Source organism: Notothenia rossii (assembly GCF_949606895.1).
Source record: "Notothenia rossii genome assembly, chromosome: 3".
NCBI lineage: Eukaryota > Metazoa > Chordata > Actinopteri > Perciformes > Nototheniidae > Notothenia > Notothenia rossii.
Window position 1 is genome coordinate 66,412,527 of NC_136901.1, and position 24,049 is coordinate 66,436,575.

At 40.4% G+C, this 24,049-nt stretch overlaps 2 protein-coding genes across 4 annotated transcripts in view; one reads left to right on the forward strand and one right to left on the reverse strand.

The window, feature by feature from the left end:
• Positions 1-658: 658 nt before the first annotated feature.
• ube2d2 (ubiquitin-conjugating enzyme E2D 2) lies at positions 659-11,090 on the reverse strand. 2 transcript variants are annotated; one of them, XM_079669087.1, is made up of 8 exons: positions 10,973-11,075; positions 10,829-10,868; positions 9,083-9,146; positions 6,452-6,483; positions 3,968-4,045; positions 3,737-3,842; positions 3,294-3,387; positions 659-1,887 (listed from the first exon to the last, which is right to left on the reverse strand). In XM_079669087.1, exons 2-8 carry the CDS (start codon positions 10,850-10,852, stop codon positions 1,842-1,844), a joined length of 444 nt encoding a protein of 147 aa, XP_079525213.1. In that variant the 5' UTR covers positions 10,853-10,868; positions 10,973-11,075; the 3' UTR covers positions 659-1,841. The 2 variants fall into 2 exon arrangements, with proteins under 2 accessions (XP_079525213.1, XP_079525212.1); XM_079669086.1 differs by having other exon boundaries at positions 10,829-11,090.
• A 9,168-nt stretch (positions 11,091-20,258) lies between these two features.
• The window catches only part of ppp3cb (protein phosphatase 3, catalytic subunit, beta isozyme), a 46,941-nt gene continuing 43,150 nt past the window's right edge, over positions 20,259-24,049 (forward strand). For both annotated transcript variants that reach the window (XM_079669073.1, XM_079669074.1), the window contains exon 1: positions 20,259-20,401. In XM_079669073.1, the coding sequence (XP_079525199.1) occupies positions 20,377-20,401 (25 nt within the window). In that variant the 5' untranslated portion in view covers positions 20,259-20,376. The remainder of the gene's footprint in view (positions 20,402-24,049) is intronic.

A 24,049-nucleotide genomic window follows, 5' to 3' on the forward strand; every position in this document is an offset into this window, starting at 1 on the left:
TGACATGTAATGATTATATCACGTAGTGAACGACGGTAAGGATCCACTGGAGGATAGTCATCTTGATTGTTCAAGCTTTGTCGAGTCCCATTTCCTTCTTCAGTAAGTTATTTCTCTTCAACACAGAAATGCTATGAAGAACCACTGCTATGAAGAACCACTGCTGTCCCTTCTTCAATATTTAAAAATATATATAACAAGTCTTAATTTAGTAAAAACTGTTGATATATAGCGAATTTAACATCTAATAAATGTTATACACTTAAATGGTTTAGATAAAAGCGCCCCAAGAGGGCTACAGGATATCATGGCCATTTTGACATTTAAAACGTATGTCCCAATATATCCATGAGGTAAGGCCTGTGTAATATCTTAATACAATTAATTTATTAATACTGTAAATGCATTATTTTGAACCAACATATTTAAACTTTTGATTGACACTCAAATACTAACTTCTACAAATCATGTTGTGATACATTTCAAAACCCTTTATGTAAAGTTTTGTTAAACAATCAGACCAACAGTGAAACCGTGTGGTGAAGGCAGGTAGTATTCATCCTGTCCATTTCCTGTTTAATTGGGTCATGAATGTGACCCAGCTTCACATGTTCCTACTTCTGGATGTACTCCAATAGTGTCTGAGAATGAGTCAACACAGGAATCATGGGTTTTTATTACACAGTTTAATCAACACACAAAGCTCAACGAGCCTCTCAGGTAATTCAATATACAGAGGTTTTGTGCAAGAAGAGTGGGTTCTCCTCGCACCCAGAGCCCAAGCCAGTCCCATAGCCATTTAAGATGTTAGCCTCTAATTCAACAATAGCAACAACAACAAAAAAGGAAAGGGAAAAACAACGCAACCTAAAGAGTTATGGGGGGGGGGGGGGGACTAAGAAAAATAAATTGCTTAAATACCTGGTCCAGAACCTCCACTTTGTGAATAACGAAAAGTTGGTGGTAGTGGTGGGGTGGCATGGGGTTACAATTGTGCGTGCATGTGTGTCTATGTGTGTGTACAAAGGGGTCAACTGGTTAGGGAGGGAGGGAGGGAGTTTGGAGCAGGAAATGTGGGGATAAATTCAAGTCCTTTCGTAGAATCCAACAGAAGACCAAAATAGCCCATGTGCATTTTTTTTTCATCTTACATAGCCTGCAATGATTTATTTTAAGTATTCATTGTATAAAATACAGAGTGCCCTTTGACTCGCATGCGAAAACAAATTGCTTTCTTGTATTGTCACCTCTGACAGATGGGATTTGAAAGGACAACAAAACAAGAAAGGGTGCAGAGTGTAAAAATCCCTCAAATGTATTGTCCCCCCTGGAAAAAAAAGAAGTCCCCTCTAAGTTTTACTGATGCTCAAAAGGAATGCTTTTAACGTCTGGGGAAGGTGGGTGAGGATGCAGGAGTTTGTGTAGGAAAAAGGAGGAGTTTAAGGGAGGGGGGGGAGGCCAAACTGCATTTTGGCAAAGTGTAACGGAAGTCAGAGGTCACGAGGGAGGTGAAAAGGGAGAAGGTAAAGAGATGGGTGTTACCATTTCAAGTTGACAATATGTACACTGGAGGGTGGAGAGGTGAGCTGAGAGGCAGGTGGGAGGGAAAGGGAGACAGAGTAAAACAGAGGGAGAAGAGAGGGGGGGCAGAGGGAGTTTTACAGGTACTCTGGTGAAGGGGAGGCGTGGCTCAAAGAAAGCACTCCAATGGAAACCAACAAGATCTTGTTTTAAACTTTTCATTTGTTTTGAATGGTTTTTTGTTTGTTTTCTCTTTACGTCTGAAGCTCCCCTAACCTTACGTTGTAGAGGTGGTTGGCATTGATTCTACCTCCCCAACACTACATTGCATACTTTTGTGTCCATTCCCGAGCTATTTTGTTGTACCTGTGAACAAGCAGAGGGAGAGAAAAGTCGTTAGTGGTTTAACCTTATAAAAACAAGTCAGTAGGGAACAGCGACTCGGTCACCTCCGTTATTTTCCACGTGTGCATCATAAGTTCTGCGGCCACCCTTGCAGAGGCAGCAGCAGCAGAGATGCCAGCTGGCTGTCACTCTACAAGGGCACAGAGTTCTGCCACCTTGCACCCATTTTATTTGGCTAGTTTGTTTTTCATCACCAATGCGGTAAATGTTCAGGAGCCAATGCTGCTGCAGATGTAGCGTACCAAATGGAAAGCCATTCTATCTGAACTGAACACCCATCCTAAGGTTGTTCCTGTGTGATTCTTCGTACCAGAGAATATCAAACGGGGCAAAGAAGCACAAAGGCTAACACTAGTTTGGACTTCCTCTTAATTCTGTTATCGTGTGCTACGAGAGGAAAGGAACAAATCATTTTGAAATGTTGTGATTGATAATCGACATCATAGTGAAGTAGCTCAGATTCTTATGTTGTAAAAAAAGAAATAATATTTCAACAAAAGGCATACAACGCTATCTGGAAAAGGTTTGCTAAAGGCACATTATAGTATCAATCTACAGGATGCTCACACTTAGTGTTAGCATTGAACTGACTGTCCTTTTTGCCAATTAATAACTGAAGATTATTCAAATAAGAATGCTGCATCCTCAATGTGATGAAGACAAAAAGGCACATTTTCTATGAACAAAACATTCTAAATCAAGGACATGATGGCGCCAAAGATGTCTACAATACGTAGATCTGTTTAGTTTTATGTCACAGCGATCTCAGCTTTAGCATCATGATAAATATGAATCCAGTCATATATAACGCAGGCTAAAGACAGTTTATAATGGATCATTTGACAGCAGGCATGTCAGAAATCAGAACGGGTATACACTGCTAAAACTCCAACTTACATTGGAGATCTGTGATCATGCAGGCCCCCCCTTAAAATATAACGCAAATTACAATCTGGCAGATATCCAGCCCATTTCAGGTGGCCAATCTGCTTGGTTTACAAGACTTATTCAAGTAAGAGGTCTGTACATTTTTGAAGCCAGTATGTTTGCTTTCAAACTGTGGAGAAGGCAACACCAGCTTATGTAAAAGTTACAAAACAAAGCGGTGGTGGGTATGATCTGTTACTGGTGTGTCGTGAACACTAAGTCTACTGCACACATTTGACCAGTGACCCTGTTCAAAATAAATCAATAATCTTTAACAAACGTTCCACCAGTAGCCAGTTTGAGGCATCAACTTTGATCAGAACAAGCATTAGCTGACAGCTCAAGCTCATAAGATGTGGTTTGTGTGTCGAAATGAACCATTGAAACAAGGCAAAATAAAAAACTAATTATGGAGAAACAACATGAAGCTCATAACTTACTTTTCCCTGTCCGTCTTGTAGATGCGGGCGATCTCGGGTACTAAGGGGTCGTCCGGGTTGGGGTCACACAGCAGAGAGCAGATGGACAGGAGGACTGGAACAGGACAGGTGACCAATAAGTATTCACAAATAGAAAATACATGTAATTTTCTCCTCGGGTGACCCTTGGGTGCAAGTCAGGCTGAGTACTTGTGATGCCTACAGAAATGTTGATAACACATGCAATTTCAGATGTAAAAAATAGAAAACTGTGGTTCATGACACCCAGTGATAAGCACTGAATGATAGGGAGAGCGCTGACATTTACAGAGAGAGGCGTCGAGTCTGATACAAGGACCTCCGAGTGAGAAATGTTGTAGTGTATTATCTGTGGGAAGCAATTTCGTTTATTACTGCTATTCCTCTTTAACCATATGTGTACTTTAATGAGTAAGGGAGTTTACCTTTGGAGATGGTGAGAGCCGGAGACCACTGTGATCGCAGAATGTCAAGACAAATGCTGCCGTTGCTGTTGATATTTGGGTGGTAGATTCTTGTGGTAAATGCAACCTTATTGCAGACGGGGAGAAAAGACAGGAAACAGAATGATGTAAAGCTGTGCAGGCAGGAGGCATTCTCTGTGCCTCACTGGTACAGTGTTTATTAAGCACTTTCTTTGCTTAGGTCTTGCCTACCTTTGGCGGTTTGAAGGGGTAGTCTGTGGGGAAGTGAATGGTCAAGAAGAAAACCCCGCTCTGATAAGGACTGTCATTCTAATGTGGGGAGGGGGGGGGGAGGAGAGAAAACCATCTAATTAGTGACTGAAGTAAACAAATGCATACAAATAAAACCAGAGTGCTGCTGTCTTTGACAACAAATATTAAATTCAGTTTACTTTGACCTATTCAGATGCCGTTTAAAATGTAAGTGAAAATGTTTGTGAGCATATGAGAGAGGGTTAATTGCTAGAAAAAAAAGAGCTAGAATGCATTTAATTAAGCAGGGATGCAAACTCATCAGGTATGAAAAAGGTGACGAGGATCCGAGCCCCCCACCCCACGGAATATCGGCTTTAAAATGAGGAATAACAGAGGATTTTAGCAGTCAGAACAACTAAAGCAGTTAATAATAACAGAAACGCCAAAGAGTCACATCTAATAGAAATATATAAAAGCATTTATTTTAAATTGTGTAGCAGTCAGTTTATAATTTTGGCAGCACTGTTGAGCATTTTAAAAATGTATTTTCATGCCTCTGTGCAAGGCTTAAGTCTTTTAATCTTTATAGCCACATGGTGTAAAGTAACTAAGTTCATAAACTCAACAAGTACTATACTTGGGCACAATTTTGAGATACTTGTACTTTATTTAAGTATTTCAATGTTTTGCTACTTTGTTGTTCTACTGAATCTACTCCACTACAGTTCAGAGGTACATGGTGTACTTTTCCTCCACTCCATGTATTTAATACCTTTAGTTACTTTACAGATGTGGATGAATGATATGAAATATAATCAAGTGTTAATTCAGACTTTAGTTCCACCTGGAGTAAATCCACAAGCTACCCTGCAGTATACAAAGTCATTCAAACTAGCTGCACCTTTAGCAGCTTTGAGAACACTTTCACGATCAATCATTATAAAACATATCATATATATTATTCTGAAATGGACCAATCTGCACAATGACTACTTTTACTGTCGCTACTTTCACTATATTTTGATGAAAATACTTTTCTGCTTTCACTTGAGGAACATTTTTGAATGCAGTACTTTTACTGTAACAGAGTATTCCTACACTCTGGTACTTCTACTTTTACTCAAGTACAAGATCTGAGTACTTCTACTTTTACTCAAGTACAAGACCTGAGTACTTCTACTTTTACTCAAGTACAAGATCTGAGTACTTCTACTTTTACTCAAGTACAAGACCTGAGTACTTCTACTTTTACTCAAGTACAAGATCTGAGTACTTCTACTTTTACTCAAGTACAAGATCTGAGTACTTCTACTTTTACTCAAGTACAAGACCTGAGTACTTCTACTTTTACTCAAGTACAAGATCTGAGTACTTCTACTTTTACTCAAGTACAAGACCTGAGTACTTCTACTTTTACTCAAGTACAAGATCTGAGTACTTCTACTTTTACTCAAGTACAAGATCTGAGTACTTCTACTTTTACTCAAGTACAAGACCTGAGTACTTCTACTTTTACTCAAGTACAAGATCTGAGTACTTCTACTTTTACTCAAGTACAAGATCTGAGTACTTCTACTTTTACTAAAAGATCTGAGTACTTCTACTTTAACTATATTTTGATGATAATACTTTTGTACTTTTATTTGAGGAACATTTTGATTGCAGGAATGTTCCTACATTCTGGTACTTCTACTTTTACTCAAGTACAAGACCTGAGTACTTTTAATAAAGAAGAAGACCTGAGTACTTCTACTTTTACTGAAGAACAAGATCTGAGTACTTCTACTTTTACTAAAGAACAAGATCTGAGTACTTCTACTTTTTCTCTAGTACAATATACTTTTACCACCTCTGTTTATAGCCTATGAAAAAAACTATTAGAAATAGAAGGCTAAAGCTAACGTTAGCAGATAGTGACAATGTATGCTAGCTAGCTAGCTCGCTCGCTCAACGATTCCTTAAATAATATTGCCACAGGAAAAAACTTTTCAATTCACATCACGCTCTGCCGCTCCGACAGGGAGCTCTGCTCTGAACACCTGAACAGCCCGTTCTAACAGCTGTTCACCAGCTGTCCAGTCTGTGCCACAGTGACTCCGGACGCACAGTTAATATTAACGAACGCACCCGTAGGTAATGTAGCGGCTGAAGCTAGACCATCATCTCGGAGCAGCAGAGCCTTATTATACATCCATGAGCAGAGCCGACAGGCAGGAAGACTCGTGCACACAGCTCGTACTTCATTATAATATATAAAAAAAGAACACCATGCGTGTCATGATGGCACATAACTCGCGGCCGCAGATTACTCCGGGTCCCAGACCCCCCCCCCATACCCCAAAAATATTTGTATTGCAGATCTACATGAATCACACAAACTACCTATTTTGGATTCAAAACGGCGAATTTCGCCGAAAGGCGACAAGTTTGCATCCCTATTAAGGGTGTGACTTCAGTAATATACGATAAGTGAATACTTACAGGTCCCATTATCGTGGCTTGCCAGTGAAACACTGAAACATAGAGCAGAGAAATGGGTTATGTAACACGAAGAACACATTGCACGACTGAGAAGTGTTAGAATAAATAATGCCACATGAAGTGTGCATGTTTATTTGGACATTCGAGTAACAGGAGCTTACATAAAGTGCAAATCAGATCGGGTGTACTTAGAAGTGATATACATTTCAATTGAAAATGAGTATAAATGGCAGAAGCCTGAGACTTACATTCAGAAATATCTAAAGGAATGCTTGGACAGAAATTGTACAACCGAAAGATTACTCGTATTTAAACCTTTCTATTTCAAGCATCCTGTTGAGGTGCGAGGGGAAAAGTTAAATTAGACCACAACAAATATGTTACAAGAAAACCTTTCGACCTTTATGATGGAGTGGTTTTTCTTGACGTTGTGAGGCAGGAAGTAACTGATTTTATGTTCTCCTGTTTACTGACAAAAGGTGTTGCATACATGCTGAAGATGCATAAATAACCTGAGATTGACAATATTAAAATACACATCACAAATGTCTTGAGGGTACACATTGTAATTAAAAGCTGATTTCTTCTTTGAATGTGTTTGTTTGATTTTTTTGTATAGCCACGACACAAACTATTCCTCTTATTAATGCTGGTGAAATCCAAGGATACACAGTGTCTTTGCCAAAAATAAAAAGCTGTTCAAATACGCCGTCAAGTGTTATCAAACTTATTTTAAGCAAGAATGTTAATTACTGATAGCACTCGCATTGTAAAAACCTCGTTGGTAATGATATTGAAAACAAGTTACATGACGTTACTCAAATACACAAAAGGAGAAGATAGATGTGAAACGTTTTAACAATAAAAATCATGATTTAAAATGTTCTTTCTTTGGGTAGTTATTGTTAGTTTAATTAAATATATATTCTCACATTTGAAGGCTATAAAGATGTCCAATTTGTTGACAAATTCATTGAAACTTGCTACTGTATTAGTGAAACAGGATAAGTAAATTGGGTCAAATTAAGTTGAACTTCCAAAATCTGAAAGAAAATCTGAATATAAGCTTTCAATTGGCAAAACTGTATGGTCCACATGACTGTTTATTCAAGAATAAACCAAACTTCTAGATGTAATTAGGAAGGACGACAACTATACCTAAGGTTAACATCAGCAAAGTAAAAATAGAAATTCCCTGTTGCTTTTGAAAAGCAAATAATTAACTTTAACACATCTGTGTTACCTTGGCTAATACGTGCAGCAATTCACCTTTGGGGAACAAGGGTTCATGTTTGGGTAAAAAAACACTAATGCACCCGTCAGTGTAAATATCGGCTGTTTGTTATTTATCACCAGAGCAGAACAACACTAAAAAAACAAAGATTGGAATAAAAAAGGACACATCTACTTGAATGATCAAAACATACAATTATAAAAGCCAGTTAGACAGCTCTGAATATTGCAGCTGATGATATTTTTAAGGGACTGACACCCATATTTTGTTTCCCCCATAGACAGTAATTATATGATGCGATGAGTTTGGGAGATGTTTAAAGATAAATTCACCTTTCAATGTAATTAACTCATCTACGTAAAATCTACTGCATCTATTTGTCATAACAATATGGACAAATATACCCTCAAATAAAAAATAGAAACACAGCTTTGAATAAAGATAAAGGGTTTTGAGTGTCTGAATTGACTTTCTGACATAACCTTTTCAAGCAGATTTGTTTATATTTAGTGCTAATATTTTAAGAGGAATTACAAAGATACAATGACACATTTAAAAGCTAACATTTATTTTGTAAATTATACCCCTGTTGGGATAATATGAAAGTGGTGTAAATAGGAAATATAACAAAAGAAAATTAAGTAGATAACCATGTTTATGAAATGTATGTAATCCTATGCGCTTAACATTTAAGTTGATGAGTCTTCTGGGTTTTATTTGGGGTCAATCTGTATAGGACTCTAAGGCTATATCAAAATAAGATAGTGGCCTGACAAGAATTCCCCTAACATTGGCATTGAAAGCAAAAGTGAAATGGCCATGTAGCAATAGAGGTGTTAGTATTGTGCTTTTATGATGCAGCAGTATTTTTACAAGAGGCAGACCCAGGTATTTCCTGGATCGGCTTGCTCAAAAAACAAAGGTACTTCCTTAATCTATTTAAATGTCCTGGACTCCACACATATAAAGCCAGCACCTTCACTGGTGAGGTTTGCATTTTCCTTTCCAAGTTACATAACTTAGGCTTGAATATATTCTATGCATCTGAATTGCAGTCTGTGGTAATGGAAATATTAACAGGATGTGTTCAGAATAATCCAAACTAAACATTAATCATAAAATTTGATCTGAGGGAGCACATCTCAGGTTGATTTATAGCAATTTAAGAAGTGGAAGATTTAAATCAACATAATTACAATGTAAGGCATCTCTTATTCAAAACATTTGTGGGTATTTTTGACCATAAATATGTATTTATGTGGGATGATTTGTTTAATAAATGATCTATCCAATACAAGGGAATAACAAACCAGGAATTTGTGTTGAGTATGGCAACATTTTGAGCACCAGTGACACATTTTTACCAGAACAATGTTGGTTTTAGTTGATAAACTTACTGTCATCTCCTACTGGTCCTGCAGAACACTGGGCTGGGGGGTCCCGTGCCAAGTCGTTCAACTCCTGAGACAAACAAATGACAAGTCAGTTGATCGGCTCTTGTACAGTATGGTGAAATATTTCCACTAACAATTACCTACATAGCAGAACTGGATATTTTAAAAGATATTCTAGGAAGAGAAAATCTGATGGGTTTCTTCTAATGCCACAGGCCACATATGATCCATCCCTCTGTACAGATGACTAAATCCCTGTTGGCAAACAGATCTAACTGCCGGTGCTATTTGCTACTAAGTCTCTGTGGAAACGGTAACTAAAAAAATCGCAACTGAAACAAAAACACCATTTCATTACTATAGTGAATGCTGTTATGTAATAGCATTTCCGCAGGTGCAGCAGGTTGTATATGTGACAGATCACGATATAATGACAGAGGGTTAACTACAGTCAGGACTGTGTTAAAGCGAGTGTAAGCTCGTTTTATGTAGCGCAGTGTAACGTAATGTTAGCTAGGTGCTCGGGTTCGACGAACAGCACATGATGTCAAGCGAGAGAAACATCACTGGCTGATCAGGCACATTGTGTCAATGTCTAACGTTAAAGGGCGACTTAATAACAGTAAAACACAACACAACAGTCAGCTAACTAAATCAGACAACCGCTATAATGACGGATATGTTGCTCGCCTACTGTCAGCAACATGGCATCAAAGGCGGACAACGCGTGGGGCCTGTTTGTACCAGTGACACACGGCTAACATTAGCATTTCCCTGAATGCTGATAACTTACCGAAAACAAACTATTACGGTTTCAAATATGAGCATAACACGACCTTTCCCCACAACTGCTTGACCTACTTACTGTCTGTGTAATACGGAGACAATATAATGTTATTGTAAAAAAACACGGATTATGTGCGATAGCTGAACGTTAGCTTAATTTACATTCATCCTTAAATACGGGCTGTTATCTACAATTGTACTAACTTACACACGTCAGAAATAAAATTGTTAACCAGAAAATATAAAAAGCAAAGGCAAGTCGGTTCATTTAACAAGCGCCAGAGCCCTTTTACATTAAGCTAACGTTAGCGGTACCGCTAGCTGGATAACTTATCTGTCAAATCAAGGAGCGGGGTAAGCAAGCTTAAATAACTGTAATACATAATGTTAGCCACCTTGACTACCGTATAGGGAAACTGATAAGGGGATAATTGATGGCATAAAACACGTAAGAGTAGAAGCTACGTATATTTGACTGTAAATATGTAGCGTTACTGTAGGCTAGCTTGGTCGGAGGAACCCTTTAGCTTGTCCGGGTTAGCTAACAACCGGGACAGATAAGGTTAGCCAGAGAGAGCTAACACGCCGCTAACATCATACGCGTTAACTGATAACCGGCATAGCTAGCTAAAACATCCTATCATATCCAGTGTTAAGACACCAATTGTGAATATATGTGACATAACATAGAGCAGCTAGCATAACGGTCACTTGTGGCTAAGTCTAACGGTTCAGTTGGCCCATCTGTAGCTGGTGAACAGACAGGCGGTGCATTGCTCACTGTCGTCACTCGCTATTCTCACACCGTTAGCTGGCAGTTCAAACCAAGCTTGACTTTTTTTGTCAATATTTCTGATTCACCCTGTTTTTATAAACCCAACAGGAGAGCATCACTTTAGCCAGACTGGATTTAAATCCCTAACGAAACTGCGAAATCCTGGGCCTCGTCGTTCACTTCCTTACCTTGTGAATTCTTTTCAGAGCCATTGTTGTGCTAGCGCTTCTGTCAGGGAAAACGTGCGATTAAAATGGCGATTGATATGACTATCCGTTGATAATACTACGACTTAGCTATCATAGAACACTGTTAATGTACACTCAATTTACCGATCGCTACCAGAAAGCACCACTGATAAAAATTTCGAGACGAAACTGAAAGATAGAAGGGGTAGAACCGCGGTCCTTCCTCCTACTGCAGCGGCTACCAAATCACTGCGGCCTGTGCTCTGCCAGCAGCAACAACGACTTGACTTCCGAAAACAACTCTTCAAACTAAAAGCCCCGTCGCCATTAAAATCAAACATGTAGGTAACCCTCAAACATATGCGAACATCTATTAAACGTTCCAGGTTGGCTGTACTTTATCTTCATACTATCAATTAAACTGCCCAAGTAAAAAAAAGAAGCAAAGTATCAAAATCAGTTAAACAGTAGCATTTAAAGTTAATAACTTCGCAAATGTTTATTAACAGCAAATGCCTCTTTACCCTTCAAATTGCTGATTTTGCCAGACCAAAAGTCCAAAAGCCAGACATATGTGTTTCTAATTTGCTATGATAGAGAACAGAGGAAAGCATCACATTTTCATTTCTGAGTCGTTGGACAAAAGCATATTTTGCATTAAATAAATTACCAATCAGCTATCTAAAGAGTTAACTTGAAAAATGATTTAACCTCTACAAACAAAAATGTTCATGTCTTTCTCAGAGAACAAACGTTTGTATGTTTATATGGTACACAATTACCTTATGGCACATTAATACCATTATTTTATTCTGAAGGCCAGTCTTCGAGCCGGATCTCTCATTGTTGGACGGCATATCTTACTGCGCTACCGCTTGAAAGCCTTCCGCCGATATGGCTCGCAGTGGCATTGCATTGCACGCTGGAGACGTAGCATTTAATCATCATCATCATCATCATCGTGGCTCCAGGCACGTCACGGCAAGGCTGTGTTCAAATGATCCGGACAGAGCCAAAATGTCTACCCAGCACGGATTTTGCATGAGGTAAACTCCAGGGGATGTATCCTAGGACGGTTTACTACTACTGTTACAATATCATTTACAGACCATGACATGCTTATCTTAAATATTTTCCAATTCATATGCTGTATTTAGCAATACAGTTTTGGGGTCCTAGTGTCATACAGATGAACTACACTCGGGGTTTGCTAGGCGCGGAATGACACTACTTTAGAGACCTGTAGCGAGGTTGTGGGCACATTTTGAAGGCTGTTTTGAGGAAGTAAGCTAGACCTACAGTGGATTATACGTATAATTTATAGAGCGATTGTAGCTTCTGACTATGTTAAATATATATGCATTGTCTCTTTTAAGAGTGTGTATTATTGGGTTTTATGTTAATTTAACAAGTGCTTTGTTTTTTTTATAATTTTCATTTAAAGGTCCCATGTCATGCTTTTCAGGTTGGCGAAGTCCCGCCCATCTACTTCCGGTCCATGGGACCTTATTTCGGAAAATAGAGGCCGTTTCTCAATCGCGAGGATACTGGCTTGGTAGTCGCATACTTCCAAGTCACTTCCTTCAGAAACGAAGCAAGTATACTTCCAAGCCACGGCTTCGGAAAACAAAGAAGAATGGAACAGGCTAACAAGTGTGCCACTCTCTCCAACGGTTTCAACATAAACTGTACCGAAAATAAATCCCTCTCGATTAGTGCTGCGTACCGGTACGCCGAACCGGTACTGGACTTGTAAAAAGTTTCGGTTCAAGTACGGTTAAAACCGGAACTTCGGGAACCGGTACTTACGTATATTCTCCTTTTTGTTCTAAACCATCTAAAACCTTCCATAGATCGAGAAATTTGCGCTGAGAAAAGACGAAAAACATTGTTTTGGCTTCTGATATGGCGGCCATTACTGAACTCACGAAGTCTCGCAAAATATCGCAACTGCTTGCGAGATCTGTGTGACGTCAAGGGAAGCTGCTGGCTTCGACATAGTGGACACTGACAGCGTGGGATGCTCGTTGCCATATTTGGTAGTGTAGCTAAGCTAACTCGTTTGTATGTATGGTGATATAGTGTCTGCCGAAAGAGCAACACTTCACCCAGACCAGGGGTCGGCAACCCGCGGCCCACGGGCCGCAAGCGGCCCTTTAAGCCCTCTGCTCTGGCTCCCTTGAGCTTAGACAAAAATAAGAAGGATATAAAATAAAAGTATTTGTAGGACTATTTATATTTTGTTGCACGGTTGAAAATGTTTCGTATTTTGAGGTGATACTGTGACACATAAATAAAAAACAAAACGGTTTTAATTAGGTCAACTAAAATATGCGTCACATCCTGCTACGGTCCCGCGCGAGCGCCTTTTCTTGGAGGCGCTTGCGCGGGGACCCCCGGCTCGATGAGCGAACTATGGATAAATCAAAGAAAAGTACCGGAGGAACACAGGATTTAATTCTGTGTGGACAGAGTTATATGCTTTTACAGCAAACGATGCTGGTTTACCGGTATGTTTGATATGTAGAGAGAAGTTGTCAACGGTGCTGCAGCCTTTACGTATCGAGGAACAACAAGGGAGAGGAAGACAGCTGACAATCTTCAGTCATAATTCAATGGGGTATGTAATTTATTTCAGAAAACACTTTTTGTTATATTCCATGGAATGCTCTTAACGTCCCGATAGCAATGAATATATTAAATGCTTTGACAATAAATACTTACAAAAATGAATCTCTGGAAGCCGTAGCGCTGTAAAAAGCACGACCAATCATTTTAGCCGACCCGGCTAAAATAACTGGATGGCCTACCTGCTTGTCAGCCTTCCATCTGTGCACAAATTTATCTCGTGGCCTCATTGATGATGCGCGTTCGTGTGTGTTGGAGGAGGGACTCTGTAAGAAAGTCTGAAGGAAGAGGCCTATTTTTTCCAGTTGTGTATTTTCAAATTCTAGCGCACTCGAGCTGGTTTCTCCATTCTTACCTACCCTACCTTTAACTCTTTTTAGGGTGCAGCTATATGTTTTATTTATTTCAAAGTGGGCCTATTTTAATAATATTTTTTTTCCTTCAAATGTGCAGAGGACTCCCCAAGTGCTGTGTTTAATTTATCTTAAAGTAGGCCTGTGTATTATTTGTAATTCTCCTTATAGGAGTTCTTTGTTTCTTATTAGAGGTTAACAGTTTTATATAATGTAATAAATAGCCTAATAAATGCAAAACAACTGTAGTTTTTGTCTGATATAACAATAAATACAACTTTATTTGCTATCAAGCTATGAAATATGTTTTGCGGCTCCAGGCAAAAATATTTTGGAGAAAAAGGAGCAAAATGGCTCTTTTGGTCAAAAAGGTTGCAGACCCCTGACCCAGACAATGTCGATATGCTGTTGTTCTTGAACAAGAACACATAGACTTGTACTCTTGCATATTGAGTCTTGTATGTACATCACTGTATGTAGTTGTGTTGTGTAGTTAGTAACACATGTAGAGTTCTAGAAAAGACATGGTGTAGACACAAGTTGGAAGGGGGCACAATAAACCTGACGAGTTTGAATTTGAGTTGATTATGAGTTTATTTTCAATTGATAATTAGCTCACAATAAGTTCACTTTAGTTAGTCACACAACTTGACACAAGTCCGGACTTATAAGTCCGGACCTGAACCTGAACCTCTGGACTTGAGTCCGGACCTGAACCTGAATGTAAGTCCAGGTACACAGCACTACTCACGATGTATATCTAATTATGAACTTGCTTTACTTTCACGGAACACATTGTTGGTAATAACAAATGCAACAAAGTAATTTACCAACACATGTTCTACCCACTACATACTTACATTTAAATGTGTGCTGTGCTGCGTCGGTTCAGCCATTCTCCGCAAGGGTTTTTGAAATTGGTCCGTGTGCAAAGCATTGTGGGGATTTGAAGGACGCGAAGTCTACCCATGTGCAGCCTCGAAATTACCCCCAAACCAAGGACGTGGCCTCGGTGGAATTCCAAGTATGCTGGAGATTGGAACAGTCCTTCGGCGGCACTCGATGACGTAGTATCCTTGAAATATTGGCTTGGAAGCCAGTTTCCTCGCGATTGAGAAACGGCCACAGTTTGCCCCTCCATCTGTTTGTCATTACTGGTGTCATTTTCTGGTTGCAAACGCCATTGTAACACATAATCACTGATCTTCCGCTGTAACGGTGGTGGACTCATCAGAACAGAGAGGGCGAGCTGACTTGGCTCACAGGGAGGGGGGCAGGAGCTCCAACAAGCCGTTTAGGACAGAGAGTGAATACACATACTATACAGAGATGCTGTATGAGAAACCAATGTGAGTTTGGAAAATTGCACAATGTAAATCTATTTTAGTAGACCTCAACAATGGAAGTATGATCAGTAGAAATGGCCATGACATGGGACCTTTAATTCGAGCCACCAAACTATTTTGGGTAAAGGTACTGTATGGCTAGGTGGTAAGGTTGGTTGGTCACAGTAACTGTTAACTTTGATGTCAACCTTGAATTCCGACAATATATATACATATCTCCCAGAGGCGGAAGCCATGCAGTTAGTTACTAGCCTAATTTTGTGCAGTTTGTGTATTATGGAAAAGCGAACAAGTGCAAACACCTCTCTGCCCTATAGTCTACCTCTGGTGTACAGAGAAACGCACTATAATAATACATTTCTCTGAAACTCATAGACACAACACATTTTCTATACAGGAAAACATATACACTGATAGATTACATCAAAAACTAATTAGACATTGAAATCTTTATTCAGTCAAATAAACTTGTTATACAGGTAAACAAAGCCTGCAAATGCTGCAATTTTCATATTAACACTGCAGCCCCAAAACATACCTGTTTATAATGAGACATTAACACATTTATTTATGTTTTAAGATCAATATTATATGTTAAGTCAGAAATAAAACAATATATATAATTATATATTTTTTAAAGATAATAATTGAGCAACTAAAGCCAGGCTTAATGCATATCAGTATTTATCTCAATCGCCTTGTATTTGATTAACTCTATGGAGATATGTTGCTGCAGAAATACTTTAAAAGTGATACATTTACTAATTTGAGTGTATTAAGCAGTCTTCTTAGGCTACCAGTGAGTTGTTGTCACTGGTAATGCAGACCTGGCCACTTATAATAATAATAATAATAATAATGATAATAGATTTATTTTGTTAACGCTTTTACAGGTGCTCAAAGTCCCTTTACAAAGATAGTGAAAAGAGAAGAACAACAAATAAATATAGTTAAAGTAAAATTAAAATCAAGCAATACAAAAACAATCACACATTAAAAGCCAGATTGAAGAGGTGAGTTTTTGTACGTTTTTTGAAGGTGGGGAGGTCAGTGCAGTCTCTGATGGGCTGTGGGAGTGAGTTCCAGAGGGAGGGGGCAGCGACGGAGAAGGCTCTGTCCCGCCAGGTCCGGTGCTTGACACGGGTGGGGATGGATAAGGGGTTGGCTTCTGATCTTTATATATACAGTACAGTCTATGCTTCTGATGAGCGTAGACAGCGGGAAGGGGTGTGGTGGTGCAGCAGGTCTGTGAGGTAGGGGGGGGGGGCCTGATTGTTGAGGGCTTTGTAACTAATCAGTAATTTTAAAGAGATGCTGATTTGAAACCGTTGTTACATACAGTTACCGCATTTCCTGTTTCTGCCGAAGAGAGGGGAGTTTGTCCCAAAGCTTGACGCTGTATTTACTCCCTCCATCTGACAGACGGGAGCCTCATTGAGCTGCGAGTGTCACTCCACGGAGTTCACTCCGTCACGGAGGGGGAGTGTGTGGGGTAGGGTGTGGTTTGGGATTGAGCCTTAGTGTACTAATGGCGCATTTCCACTTCAGGGCCTCGCACGGCTTAGTACGGTATAGTTAGGCCTTGATAGGCCAGGTTCACTTTATGCTGCGTTTCCATTACAGTTTAGGAACTGGGGTAGTAACTATAGTAACGCAGTGTAGGTGGAGCCGTGACGTCATCTTCAATGCGAAACACAAAACCAACATCAGCCGTTAGCTGTTAGCCCTCAGAGCTCACAACTCACAGCTCATCATGAGAGAAACTAGACAAAAGTTAAACAAGTACATACCACAGACTGTCTGTGTCATGGTGAATACAGTCGCTGGTTTATTTATGTCTGTATACGCCGTTGTTGCGAGTTTGGACGGTCAAAGCATATACAGCGTTAGCTTAGATCTCCATTCAGAAAACACGCATTTTAAAAGGTTTTTCGCCTGCCGTCTGTCTTCAGACTTGTTAAAGCATTAATTCATGGTTTTTACTAACCGGTGTCAGTATGTTGTTACTTCGGCATCATTTCTAAACGTGTATTACAATTAAATCACGGTAAAATAGGTTCATTTTGTTGTAGTTGCCAGCGATTCTCTTACTAGTTTAGCATACTCAGCCCGGTTGTTGGCCCGGAAAGAACCTCGATTTTGGAGAGCCAGAAAACTGTGAAAAAGTACCCGCTAGCCGGAACTACCCCTTGTGGAAACGCAGCCAAAAACGGGTTGCGTTTTCGCTTAAACCACACTCTGCGCTGTAGTGGAAAAGCGCCATATCTGGCCTCTGTGCCAACATGGTAACAACATGGCCACCCTCCGGCCAGACCTCCTATTTTGCCTCAACACTTATCCAGTTGACAGTTGATACATTTGGTGTACTAAGCCATACAGCCTTACAACTTACTTGGAACCCAGTAAAGTTAAAAAGTAATTCAAGTAAACCACGCCTTCACGAAGTGCAAAATTAAAGTGATGAACACATTAATGCACCAATAATTTATACATTAAAAAATAAATAATTAAGAAATATCTGCTAAAAATGTCCATTCGGCATAAATACTTTTGGTACTCAAAGTAGCTGGTTGTGATAATACTTGTTTACTTTTAACTTAAGTACAATTCTGAATGCATGATGTGTACTTGTAACTGAGTACTTTTAGACTACTTTTTCTTGAGTAAATAATCGGAGTAGAAGAGTACTTCTTCCACCACCGTTTTTCAAGGATATTACTTTGGTTGTATATATGCAAAAATAAACATAGCAAGATAAATAAAAATAGAAGAAGAAAATACAATGTAGAAAAAAACATGTAGATTATAACATATATTAAAAAATACAAGAAAAAAAAGTGTGAAATGTAGATTATTAAACAATGGAAGAGCTGTGCAGTTTTAAGGAGTGAAAACAACGATTCTGTAGATCAGCGATGGGCAAATGGCGGCCCCCGGGCATGCGACCCTCCTCTTTTTGCAGCCCCAGATTCATTTATAAACAACGTAATTAAAGCTAAAAACATGCCTTGGGCAGCAAATTGGTCAGGGCTGGCCCTGCTCAACCCATTGCCCCACACGCCTCCCTTAGGTTCAAGTTAGACAACTAATGTCTGGGTTAGTGTTCATGACTTCATGTTTATGTCACCTTTATGGTGCATCTCAATGCACACACATTTTCCGTGCTTTCCAATAGTTTAAAATAGTTTTATTTCACTGTTAAATAACCGGTTCAATACAAACATGCCACTTGTGAAAATTGAATAACATTTCTGTGAACTGATATTGTTTAGTGAGCTTAGAGGATGTTCCCTGAAAGATTGTAACATTTCAAGGAAGATGTCAGATTTAGTCATTTGTTAATAATTACATACAATACATGGATCAGGGGCGGCGGGTACTGTAGGCTAGGGAAGGCTAAGCCTTCCGAAATATTTGTGTCATTGCATCCTGGTAAAATAAAAATATAATGTATAATGTTTGTCTTTGACATTAGCGCTGTAAAACTGTACCACGAAGCTAGTTCAACAGACCCTGGATATGTTTGAGTTATCTTAACTAACCCTAACAAACGACATCTCGCTAAGCGGTCCTACGAAGCTGGTTATCAACTCCGTAAATCAAAACAGGGTTTCTCTCTCCAGCTGAGAGAGCGTTCACGTGAAAGGGGCAGGGTTAGCTACATTTCACCAATCACAAATAGGGACAAGTGTATTGACAGCATAGCGTCATACTTCATTAATGAAAAGTAAACTAATATTAGACAAATATGAACTTTAAACATCCATGACTTAAACATATAATCCTGGATACAAGCCACATAGTTGCACCTGCAAGGTGAATACATAACAACTTAAAAAATAAATAAACTACAGAGTGTGAATGCGTACAACAGTTTTATGATACTGCCCCGTCTAAGACACGAGTGGAACTGACTTTAATTACATTTGAGTTGAGTGTTTCGTTAACTTAATGTGTTGCTTAAAATAATACTGCATACAGTATGTGACAATGTAAGTGTTGCACGGCCAGATACGGCTCGAGAAGCTGACTCAGATAAGGAAATATTGTGATATTATATGATCGATTATTTGATTGATGATGTGATATCAGTGTGATATGAATGATAATTAGTGCGACACGTCGGCCTCTTCTCTGCATACGGCAGTTTAAACTGTATTTCCTTTATCCTGTAATATGACTTGATATATTTAAACTCCGCACACTGAGCTCTGATTGGTCAGCAGGCGGTGCTTTCACTGAGTTGATCTCTTTTCTATAGACGCCGGGCGGGCAGCGTCAGGTAAAAAAAAGTAGCCTTGCCAAACCTGAGCCTCACGCGCCGCCTTGTGTGTGTGTTCCAAGTGAATCTGCGGCCCCTGGTGGCCACACATTATGTGGCCCCCACCACCATCCAAGTTGCCCATCCCTGCTGTAGATCCATGGGATCTTCTGTCAAATAGCATACAGCAACACGTGACGCAGAAACACTCCAGGGTGGCTGTTAGGGGGAAAGCCATGCAATTAATGCATCCACATGATGGCAGTGTGAGTCTGCGTCTGTGTATGCGTTCCCGCGTGTGCGTGAATCTGCGTGGGAGTTCCTTGTTTCGCCATTCCGGGGTGTTGCCAACTGACGGAGAGAGGCGTCCTGGAAAGGCAGAGCCTGCGCGTCTCTCCTCGCTCCAAGGCATCTCTTCGCCCTCTTAATCTCCCCAGAGTCTCCTCCACCACTACACATTACCCAACGTGATGACACACAAATAACACATTTGGGATCCAAGCATGCCAACACAGCAGCTTGGTACCCGCCTATTTGTTTAAGTTTGCATCCCTGTAGCACCAGTGTGTATCATTAGCACGTTTTTTTTTATTTGAGTCCATCCCTTTTTTCTTATTCTAGCACCATAATAAAAGAAGCCTATGCATGCTTTTGAACGTATTTAGGAGAAGGGGGGGGGAAAGGGTGGGTATCCACGCCATAATCGGGGTCTTCCCTCGTTATTCTATTAGAATTCACCCCCTCACCAAGGCATTACCCCATTTTCTAACGAGGGGGGGATCTCTCCTCCTCTATGTATAGCTCCATTTACGCGCTCCACTCCTAGCGGTGGTTTGGCGTTACTGAATAATAACACCCTACAGAGGCACACAACTGAGAGTGATAGAGAGAGGGAAAGGCAGGGAAGGGAGAGAGTGGAGATTAGCGTCTTGTTCCAATGAAACATCAAGAAGTGTGACAATGACAGCGAAAGCCAGACATAAAGGTAAATACGCGTAAACTGCTATCGTTGGTGTTGTGCTGCTGCTGTGGATGTGGATTGTGTCACGGGATGATGTTGCAATGTAAGCAGCGATGTAAGGGGAGAGGAGGATGCTATGGGGGACTTGTGACTCGGAGGATGAATTATGTTTTGTTAGCTTTCTGTCTTGGTGTTAATTGACTATAAATGCGCGTCTTTGGTGATCAAAGGTGGTATTAGCGATGTAGTTATATTACAAATCTTGAGTCAGGTCATCGATAGGTTGACACAGCAGGCTGGTAACTTTGCCAGGCCGAGTGCACACCTTCAGACCCGCGATTTTGTTTCTAATCCTCCAGGCCTATTAGATTAAATCTTCCTGATGAGACGTTTAAAAACCACGAGTGCTCATGGTGGATTTAAGAGTCGACGTTTTCTCTGTAAGGCCTGAATGTCAGCGGGTGATTTATGCTTCTCCCGTGCGTACCGCTGCTCCACGAAAAAGGTCTCCCTGGCTTCCCCCTCTCGCTTCCCTGGGTGTCAAATGAGAGACAAAATGTGAGTGTAGGGATGCTGCGTATACCCGTGCACATACAGCCGTCTCACGACCATGCCTACTGCTCTAATGGTGTTATTGCCTCACCGGATCATGGAATATTTAATGTGCATGAGAGGGTATGTTTCAGGCGTTTTACGCGTGGGCGGCTGTAGCCTATATGGGGGGAGGTGAGGAGGGGGCTCCGCTCGGGTTATGATCCGCGGAGCTTGCACAGATTGCCGTGCTTATCGGGTCACAACAAGGCACACGCACCTATGCCACAGTCACATGCGACGGTGCATGTCTCCCCCACGGGCTCCCCCCTTAATAAACTCTCAAGGAAACTGCCGGAAGAAGCGGAGCTGACAGTTGAATGCGTCGCTCGGGCATGCCCCGGTATTCCGTGCTTACCTTTGAAGGGGGTGGGGGGGGCAAGCGGGGGCTCTTGCAGTTTTTGCACGTACGACTTCAGGACTGCATGTGTTTTCGCCTATAGCCAGTGTGTGTTAAACTGCATGTATGGTATAGTGCAGGGGCGGTGCTACGAAATCTGGATTCCCTTAAATTAACTGAATGCGATTCAATTAACACTCCCCCCCATGCATCCACTTGTTATTTGCCTTACCCCACAACTCCGTAGCTTCCCCCTCACATATATTTTCATTTATATATACAGTCTAATATTTTTACTAATCTTTATTTCTGTGTGCATGTGTGTTGTAATGCAGCTGGGCTACTGAAGCTCAGCTGCCTCAACCCTGGAACAAACTAAACAGCCTATATCCTCATGCATCATCCATCACACAGACAAACACACACACACACACACACACACACACACACACACACACACACACACACACACACACACACACACACACACACTCATAAATGCACCTTCTGTAACAAACACGCAGCCAGACAACACAGCAATTCATCAGTCATGTGGGGATGATTTAGTGCGAGCTGGAGAGAGATGGGGGGCATCAGTCAACGAGACGTCTCTCGTGGCGGATGGACTGCCCGGTAGTTCCCCCACCTTGTGGATTTTTAGTGATATTCAGCGGAGAGGAGAGCAAAGCCATGGAGCCAAAGGACAGGCGAGAGGAATGGACAGAGAGTGTGAGGGCGAGGTGAGGGAGAGAGGCAAGGAAGGAGAGAATGTGACAAGGCCACGGAGGAGGTAAAGTAGCCAGAGCGAGAGGAAGAGGGGGATGAAGGGATGGAGGATGAGACAGGGGGAGAAAAAAGGAGAAGAGGGAGCAAAAGAAGAAACAATAGAGTGTTTCACACTGCTGAGTGGCAGGGCAGCATCCTCTGACTTAACCAATGGACTTCTAACTCCCCATCCCACTGTGTGTGAAAAACAAGCAGCCCAAATGTTAGAATGTTAGATATGAGTTTTGTTCAATAACTTTTATTAAAGTTGTCTCCAACAAACTTCATTATTCACAGTAGGGCAGGCTAGAGCAGGATAGTATATTTTGAGAGATATTGTAGAAAAAAGAAATGGAAAAAATTACCCGGTACCAAAAGTGTAGTAAAAAGAAAACACATGGCATTACAAAGCGCATAAAGTTTACCTGCTGTGGAAATTGGCAGTGTTATGTAAGAGTGGAGAATAAGAGCACTTTGTCGTTGTAAATTGAATACCTGAGAGCAATTTGGGGAGGTCTCTTTTGGTTTTGGCTTTAGAAGGACAAAATAAAACAGTGATACACGCTTGCTACAAACATGTAGGACAAGAGTGAAAGGGTGAATACCTTTCAATATTTTGCAACCCAATTACTCTTTCTCACAGTGGATATGTTAACGTGTCGAACGATGTGAAACATAACCGCTATCATGGCTGTGTTTCATTTAGCCCTGATGATGTGCCTTCTCACTCACTGACATTGCCCACCGGTTCACCTAAATGTAAGCCAGTAGTGTAAATTAGCTATCATTTCCCTTCTATGAAAAGTCGAGCTTTGTAGTGTAAGAAACACAATAGCAATAGCAATGATAATAGAGTGGAATCAGCACATTAAAATCATTATCCAACACACAATTTATTGCAGTTTATTACAGTTCATGATGACTTAATGGCTCTCAAATGAGTCTTGAGTTAACATGAATGCGCATACAAACGAATCCTAACTGCAAGTATTTACTTTCTGTTACTAAATTGGAAATGGTGTTAGTCTGTTAAAAACAAGGCACACCTAATCCACAAGAGTGGAGTATCTTTGCTGATGTGTCTTCATCTCTTTGAGTATTCCAGAGAGGATAAAACTAACACATTTGGAATCCAGCCTCTGACTTGTCACTTTTATGATACTATCTGTCACATGGTTAATTAGCATTCGGTGTGTGCTGCCAAATGTTTTGTCATATATTGGATAGTGTGCCAATGCACTAAAGCGCCTCAGAAAACAATTAAGAGAGAATTTGATCCTTCCCGGAATCTTGTTCACCTAGTCTGTGGGCTCCTGCAGACTTTTGTCAACTAAATAGCGTTGCAAGTGTGCAAGATGCAAAAACATACAGATACACAACTTTACAGTTGGTAGTTTAAATCAAAATGAAGTTCAAATTTGAATATGGTCATGGTCCGTGAAGGGATCATTGCTTCCCTCTGTCTGCTCCCTTTACGCCATTGGCCCCATTTGTTGTCACAGAACTGTAGAGATGTGTATTCGGAAAAAAGTTGAAGGCTGTGTTCAAGTTAGGTTGATTAGATGTAAGATGTGTGTTGGGTTTAGTCCAGGTATGAGACTCGGAAGTATGGGGGAAGAAGTGTGGAAGGGGTCATTAACACCGCCCTCACTTGATGCCCATTGAATCATATCTTCAATCATATCCTCAGACAGCAATCTGGATTTAATTGTGGGCCATATACAGAAAGATATTAATCATACTCCAATGCACAGTTTTTGATTAGTTAAGCTGCAGAAGATCTGTGTTTCATAGAAAACTTATTTTTTAGAAAAGTAATTACTTGACACTACTTCTGAAATGGACCAATATGCATAATGAGTATATTAAGTCTATTTTGTTGCTAATACCTTGGTACTTTTACTTGGGTCACATTTTGATGCAGGACTTTTACTTACGTAACAAAGTATTCCTTCACTTTGTAACTTCTACTTTTA